This window comes from Gossypium arboreum, chromosome 9 (assembly GCF_025698485.1).
Source record: "Gossypium arboreum isolate Shixiya-1 chromosome 9, ASM2569848v2, whole genome shotgun sequence".
Taxonomy (NCBI): domain Eukaryota; kingdom Viridiplantae; phylum Streptophyta; class Magnoliopsida; order Malvales; family Malvaceae; genus Gossypium; species Gossypium arboreum.
Genome location: NC_069078.1, coordinates 66,429,632 through 66,438,187, shown reverse-complemented (window position 1 = coordinate 66,438,187; position 8,556 = coordinate 66,429,632). Strand labels below are relative to the sequence as shown.

The 8,556-nt window shown below is 34.7% G+C and overlaps 1 protein-coding gene across 2 annotated transcripts; it reads left to right on the top strand.

Annotated features, from left to right (window-relative positions):
* The first annotated feature begins 557 nt into the window (after positions 1–557).
* On the top strand, positions 558–2,021 carry LOC108455492 (uncharacterized). 2 transcript variants are annotated; one of them, XR_008271145.1, is made up of 3 exons: positions 558–857; positions 1,529–1,657; positions 1,765–2,021. XR_008271145.1 is itself a non-coding variant. In XM_017754041.2 (3 exons), exons 1-3 carry the CDS (start codon positions 1,157–1,159, stop codon positions 1,921–1,923), a joined length of 450 nt encoding a protein of 149 aa, XP_017609530.1. In that variant the 5' UTR covers positions 1,032–1,156; the 3' UTR covers positions 1,924–2,021. The 2 variants fall into 2 exon arrangements, 1 of the variants encoding a protein (XP_017609530.1); XM_017754041.2 differs by lacking the exon at positions 558–857 and adding an exon at positions 1,032–1,318.
* The last annotated feature ends 6,535 nt before the right edge of the window (positions 2,022–8,556 follow it).

The window sequence follows — 8,556 nt, the reverse complement described above, 5'->3', positions numbered from 1 at the left end:
ATCTTGTAATTAATTTTCTTGATCAATTTAACTTTTTCAAGTAAGGTGAGCTTATGGACAAGTTTTAACAAATGAAAAACATAGAAAAACTACGTTAAAAGAAATGAAAAAGGGAGGAAAATAGAGGGAGTAGAAGAGAATGAAAAATCAAAAAAAAATGAAAATATAAATGACTAAAATATAACCTTGAGACAAATAAAAATGACTATTTTAATAGTTTATCCTATTTTATATTAGTTGTAGGAAAACTATTCAAAATAAATTCAACTGTTATTCAGTTCAAGGATTGATTCATTTCTTGTAATGAGGATTTGAATTTAAGGCATATTTAAATTCAATCATAGAGAGAGAGAGAGAGACAGAGCATTAGGAAGGAAGCAAAAGAAAAATAAAGGAATCGCGGAATATGGAAGACGGTGATTCATTGAAGATATCCATTTATATGATAAAGGAATCGCAGAATATGGAAGATGGTGATTCATTGAAGATATCCATTTATATGATAAAGGAATCGCCGAATATATATGGAAGTATGGAGCCGAATCACTTTTATAATAAATTATTTCTAATTTATCCATTTTTATTGGAATTCATTATTTCCTTTTTCATAAGAAAGCTATATATATATATATATTTGTTTTATAGGTGATGTTTGCGTATCTTTGAATTAGTCTAAAACTGCAAATTTTCATATTTGTTTGAAAACCTTGTTATATATTTTATATTACTCGTGGGAAAACCATTCAAAATAAATTCAACTGTTATTTAGTTGAAGGATTTATTCACTACTTTATTTCTTGATAATCAAGGTGGTGGAGCGTACCGGAGACTTGGGGGCATGGCCCCTTCCTAAAATGGTAAATTTTATTCATTAAATGATTTCTTGTAATCTAGATTTGGATTTAAGGCATATTTTAGCGGCAGATTTTTTGGAATCACCTGCTATTCATGCGTAAGCACTTGCTTGCTTTCGTCGTGGATATTATAAATGTTGATTATTGACCTCTCAAGACCTTTTTATATTAAAAAAAAGATAGAATGATACGCAATCAGTTGGTTGTAATTAGAGCTGAAAACTGCATTTGATTTGCAAAAATGTCAATCTTATATATTCATAGCATTGCGAAGGGAGCAAAAGAAAAAAAAATTGTAGAATATGGAAGGTGATCCCTTGAAGAAATCCCTTGCATGGCTTCATGGTGTTCTTCAAGGTAAAATAGGCCATGGAATAGAAACCCGAGTCCTCCAAGGATTGCAGGTCATCCATGCTGAAAGGGGATTTATGCAATTTGGTTTCATCGTCCCAAATGTTGTCTCAGTATGAAAATTTCAATCCAAACTCTGATTCGGGAATTTCTTTGACTTTTTTTAACTTTACCTTTTCTTTGAAATCGTCATGGATAATATGACTTTTCGTGACGTTTACGAGGTGTTTCCGTAACTAGTTACAGAAAAAAAGGTCATGAAAGGTCAGATTTCTTGTATTGTATGCAACAGTCTTTGATGGGCTCTTTTGATTATTTTGTAGGATGTTGATGGAAATTGGCACGTTGGAGCGTTGGCATCATTACTCGACCTCGTCGGAGCCATTACTACTTTTTCATATGCCAATTGTGTCTCTACTGTAGCTGATTTCAACGCTTCATATTATTCAACAGTTAAAATTCAACTTAAGAATTTATTATTTAATCATGGCTGTGTTTTTTTTTCACATAAAAATGTGTTCTAAATCCTTATACTCTTCTTATATACAATAATGTGTAGGAACATGTAGAGATAGAATCAAGGGTTATGGCAGACAAAGGGAAACTTATACATGTGGTGGTTCAAGTTAGAAAGAAAGGAAATGGAGAGGTAATTGCTGTAGGTAACCTATGGATGGCTTCAAATAACCTCACTATTGCTCAAATGAGTAATCTTTGATCACTTAAACCATGTTAACTAAGATAAATGATAATTAATATGTGTTGGTTATGGTTATCATCTCTTGGATATCAAATAAACATGTACTATCTTTTGAATTTCGGGCTTTGCTCAAATAATTTATGTTGCTGTCGTTAAAACGGGAGATCTAGATTCAAATAACATCATATGTAATTTTTTTTACTAGTGTTTTAGAAAGAATTTTAAAATAAATTAGTAGTGTATTGATTTTATTTGATCAAATGTGAAGAATATTGTTTATAAATGTCAATTAACTCAAAATAATGAGTAAATTTTTGTGATTGAATTGGAATGAAATTTGCAGTTTTAAAGGTGACTTGTAAGATGAAAGTTTTCTATAATAGAAAACTTGTTAAAATGCAATTTTTACTACGCATAGCATATGTCTTAACTTTAGGTGTGAAGGGTAAGAATTGAATTATAATTTTTTTGGGAGACAATTCTATCATTATACTAATTTATAATTTTATAAATTTTTAAGGGACTTAGAAGTTGGCTATGTTCATTCGGATTTGAGAGTGAACGTCGAATCGTATCCAACATGTTGTACAATTTCTAAGTTTTATGTTATACTTGGAGGATCATACTTTCACATCTATATTTGAATATATTTTGGATACTTATTTAATACGAGTACTTCAAGCAAAATTAAGAAGGTTTGACCCTATTTCTAATGCAATACTTGTATTATTTTTTAGTCTAATGTGATACATTTATTTGAAAAAAAATTATACATTTTGGTACCTAAAGGTTGTCGAAACCATTTTTAAAATTTAATGAAAAACGGGGATCGACGTTTTAAAACCAAAAATGTGGAGTCGCCACCAATCTATTATTTTGGTGTGATTGGATCACCTTAATAAAATATTTTACTCCATTTAAACCAATTTTGGCCTGCGTAAATTTGAGAAAACGGGTTTGGGAGTCGGTTACGTATGAGGAAGGATTAGCACCCTCACTACGCCCAAAATTGGTACCAAATTGATTAAATACTGTCCTTATGCCTAAGTTTTAAAGCTATTTTTTTTTTGAAATATTGTTCCTTTGAAAACATTTGAATGGCTCAAGTTGGTCGTCAAAATTCTCTTGTTTCAGAGGAACACAGCATCACATCTAGCACGATAGGACACGATCCTTTATACCCTCGAAAACACGATAAATTTCGACTTCCAAAAGTTCATATGTTGCAAATTACAAAAGGATGCCCAATTATTTAGTCCAACGAAAAACCGAAACCCAGCACGGTAGGGCACGATTCCTCGAATTTCCAAACATTAAACATTGCCTCATTTTAGAAAACAGGAGTGAAATTCCAAAGGAATATTCAATTATTTTGAACAAACAGGAAATCGAAACCCAGCACGATAGGGCACTATTCCCCAAATTTCCAAACATCAAATATTGTCTTGTTTTAGCGTTTGGAAGGACACGAGTAAAATCCTAAAGGAATATTCGATTATTTTGAACAAACGGAAAATCGAAACCCAGCACGATAGGCACTATTCCCCAAATTCCCAAACATCGAATATTGCCTTTGTTTTAGTGAATCTTCAAATAAATAATTGTAGAACTAGCTCAAAACGTATTAATTTTACTTGAAATAAGATGGAATAATTAATTTTAAAGGGTTGGGCCTTATAAAACAATATTTTGTAAACCGAAAAGAGCATGGGATAATACATGTATGCATAAAATATGATAATGGATGAATGAAGATAATATAACTTATTTAATCAACTAACAAAACAATTAACTATAATTAATCTAAAAATTACAACTCAATGTTCAAGTATGTATGGAGAATAATTGACATAATAATATAAAAACGAATAAATGATATGCAATAACAATCTATGGAATAACATAAAAAAACAACCAAAATACAAAACAATGTAGAAATTAAGAGCTACTATGAGGCTAATCGATATAAAAGCTATATATATATAAGAAAAAATCATAAGTGAATAACACATGCAAAATTTGAAATAATTTATATATACAAAAAAAGACTAAGTATATATATATATATTATTATTAAAAATAGTCATTAAAAAGAGGAAATTTGAGTCAAATAATGTACAAAACATTTTTAAAGAAATATCTATTTAAAGATAACCATATACATATAAAAAGAGAAATAATTTAAATATATGAGGATAAAATATAAATATGTATATATAAAATATATGAAAATTTTAAATGAATGATAAAACGATTTTAAGGACACATCAAGTTTTAAAATGGAAAAAAAAAAATATATATATATATATATATATAACACATAAAACAAATAGCATATATCTAAAATAAATAATATATGAAAACCTTAGATTAATAATAAAATAATTTAAAAGTAAAAGATATTACAAATTTTAATTCATATTTAAAGATGATTAAAGCCTAAGTAGAGCTATGTATACATTGTAATAGCCCAAATTACCGGGCCTTAAAATAAAATAATAAATAATAAATAATAAATAATAAAGTCCAGTTATTTTATAAACAGTCCGTTTACAGTGCTAAAGCCCAAAACCAAACCACTTACGTTTACTGGACCCATTTATACCCCAAAAATAACCCAACACCTGGACCCAAGTTTACACGGGGCCCAAAAGGCCCAAAGCTGCAAAAGAACAGCAAGGAAACTCTAGGGTTTCACGAGAACTCAATACCATAATAAAATTCGGAAGCTTGGGCACTCTAAGCGACGCGACCTTTCATCTCGCGCAAATTCAATGGCCCAATCGTCGCCACCAAGCGCGTCGTGATCAGACGTCGCGCCACCATCGACGCGCAAGTCACGCCAAAATCCGGCGTTGGCTCCATCAGCGCACAGACATCAGTGATCGAGCGAGATTCTCGTGGATTACCTGCAAACAAAAGAGGAAACAATGACAGAAAACCAAGGCAAACATGGAAAGAAATCTTTGATTTCTTTCCTAAACCATAACAATCTAAGGCTATAAAGCCTTTCTTCAAATCTGTAAAAAAAGTACTTACGATACACACATACAGAGAGAAAAATACCACAAAGATATTGTACATCAAACATTTTGCAATAATATATCAGAGATATTTCACAAGAAACGAAGGTGATCTATTGTTCTCTTTCTACTTTTTATTTTTTTACTTTATTGTAAACAACCTGCATATAATATGTTAAAAAAGAGGAGGAAGAAGTACCTTCGAGATTCACTGAGAAAAGCGAAGCTTTTCGGATCCCGACCACCATGTGTGGCGGAGTTGGTGACGGCGTGTGAGGCTTAGCACGGAGGTCCCATTAACAGTTCGCATATGAAAACATGTCACAATATGGTAAGAGCCTTCGATGGAACCAAAAGAAAAGTGATGGGACGAATTAACATCCTTTGGAAATTGGGCCAAATACATATGAAGTTGATTTCTTAGTGATGGATATCAAGCCCTCCTATAATTGTTTATTGGAGAGACCATGGATACACTTAGTAAGAGCGGTGCCCTCCTCGTGGCACCAAAAATTGAAGTTAGTGACAGATGGACGGTTAATAACCATCAATGCGAAGAAGGATATTATAGCAGCAGTCACTAGCAAGGCCCCTTATGTCGAGGCGAATGAAGAGGCTATTGAGTGTTCTTTCCGCTCTTTACAAATCATCAATGCAACCTTCATTTTGGAAGGAAGTGAGGTGCCGATACCCAAAATGTCTAGAGCCACAAGGATGGCCCTGCAAATGATGATGGGGAAGGGAGCATTACCAGGAAAAGGACTAGGAAGAAAGCTGCAAGGAGGGGTTCAAATCCTAAAACTGATTGAGAAGAAAGATCGCTTTGGTTTGGGCTTCAAGCCAGACCATAAGCACCAGAGGCAAGAGATTGAGAAGCACCAAGCGAAAAGAAAGGCGCGTTTGAACGGAGGAGAAGTGGAGTGGGAACCGATGACATTCCCATCAATATCCAAATCCTTTAAGTCAGGAGGGTTACTGGTAGAAGAAAGTCATCAAATTAATATTGTACACAATGAGGGATTGGAGCAAGGAAGCCTCGAGGGCATTCGCCCTTACGAACCGGGGAGCTCTCTGAACAATTGGACTGCGGAGGACCTTCCTGTAGTCTTTAGGAATTTTTCAGAGTAATTCTTGAAACATGTCTATTACTCTAGGGCCTAGGAGTAGTAAGATTACGTTTGTGAAAAAGGCTTATGATTATCTATTATTATTTTAATAAAACATAACTTTATTATCAATTTGGACGAATATGGTTTCTTTTTATCAATCAATATTTCGTTAAACTTTTACAATTCTCATTCTTTCATTCATAGCACATAAACAATCATTCTTAGATTCATTCATTCTTTGTAAATTATTTCATACCCCCACAGTCCTTAGATATCAATGATATGAGCACTGATACTGCAACTCCTGATTTTTCTTGCGAGCAAGACATATGTTTAGAGGAATATCAGGATTTTGAAGATGTTCAAGATTGTGATGTGTCTCCTGATCTGTTAAGAATGGTAAAACAGGAGGAAAAAAGAATTATGCCGCATGAGAAAGAGGCAATAGAAAATGTAGCCCTAGAGGAAGGGAAGGAGTTGAAAATTGGAACACTCATTACCGAGGACACAAGGCATGGTCTGGTTGAGTTGCTTCGAGAGTTCAAGGATATCTTCGCATGGTCATATCAGGATATGCCCGGATTGAGTACTGGCATTGTAGTACATCTTTTTCCAATAAGACAGGATTGCAAACTAGTCCAACAGAAGTTGCGGAGAATGCGGCCAGACATTGTTCTAAAAATAAAAGATGAGGTTAAGAAGCAGTTCGATGCAGGATTCTTACAAGAGGTCAAGTACTCCGAATGGGTAGTTAATATTGTGCCGGTCCCTAAAAAGGATGGGAAGGTACGAATGTGTGTTGATTACAAAGATCTGAATAAAGCTAACCCAAAAGACAACTTTCCTTTGCCGCACATCGACACTTTGGTAGACAACACGGCGGGACATTCATTGTTTTCCTTTATGGATGGTTTCTCGGGGTACAATCAGATAAAGATGCATCCAGAGGACATGGATAAAACCACCTTCATAACCTTGTGGGGCACTTTTTGCTACAAAGTAATGCCGTTTGGATTGAAGAACGCAGGGGTAACCTACCAGCGGGCCATGGTGAACTTGTTTCACGACATGATGCATAGGGACATTGAAGTATATGTTGATGACATGATTGCTAAGTCCCGAACAGAGAAAGAGCATATTGAAGTTTTGAGAAGACTATTCTTGAGGTTGAGAAAGTTTCGGTTTAGGCTCAATCCGGCAAAGTGCACCTTCGGAGCTAGATCGGGAAAGCTATTGGGTTTCGTAGTCAGTGAAAAGGGAATAGAAGTTGATTCAGACAAAGTCAGAGCAATACGAGAATTGCCTCCACCACAAACTCAAAAAGAAGTTCGAGGATTCTTAGGAAGGTTGAATTACATCGCTCGGTTCATTTCACAACTAACTGAGAAATGTGATCCTATCTTTCGCCTCCTCAGAAAGCACAATCAAGGTACTTGGGATGAGGAGTGCCAGAATGCTTTTGAAAAGGTCAAGCAGTATTTGTTGAATGCTCCGGTATTATCTCCACCTAGCCCAGATAAACCGTTAATACTGTACTTGTCAGTGTTCAGTAATTCTATGGGATGTGTGCTTGGTCAGCATGACGGATCAGAGAAAAAGGAGAGGCAATTTATTATTTCAGTAAGAAATTCACTGACTATGAAATGAGATATCCACCAATTAAAAGGTTGTGCTGTGTGCTGATTTGGACAACTCGGAGATTAAGACAGTACATGCTATACCATAGCACTTGGCTCATCTCAAAGCTTGATCCATTGAAATACATGACGGAGTCAACGACTCTAAATGGGAGAATGGCTAGATGGAAAATTTTGCTTTCAGAGTTTGATATAGTCTACATAAGTCAGAAGGCTATAAAAGGAAGTGCGGTAGCAGACTTCTTGGCCAGTAGGGCTCTAGAGGATTATGAGCCATTGAACTTTGATTTTCCAAATGAGGAGTTAATGTGTAACGAAGATTCTCCTTGGAAGCTAAATTTTAATGGGGCTTCTAATGCAGTCGAAAATGGAATTGGGGCAGTCTTGGTATCCCTGAATGGCAATCATTACCCGTTTACGTGTGGACTTTGATTGCACGAATAATATGGCTGAGTATGAAGCATGCATCATGGGACTTCAAGCAGCTATAGAGCGAGGTATAAAAACCCTAGAAGTATATGGAGATTCTGCGTTGGTAATTTATCAGCTTAGAGGTGAATGGGAGACAAGGGACCCTAAATTGATCAATTATCGAAATATAGTTTTGGGGTTACTTAAGGAGTTCGATGACATCACCTTCAATTATCTCCCACAAGACGAAAATCAGATGGTAGGTGCTTTAGCAACCTTGGCCTCAATGATTAAGGTGAATAAAGAGGAAGAGATGAGACCAATTCAAATGAGTGTCTACGAGGCTCCAGCTCATTGTTGTAACATTGAGAAGGAAGAAAAGGACAATAAACCTAGGTATCAGGATATATTACGATATGTGAAAGATCGTAAATACCCTGAACAGGCAATGAAAATGACAAACGAACTTTG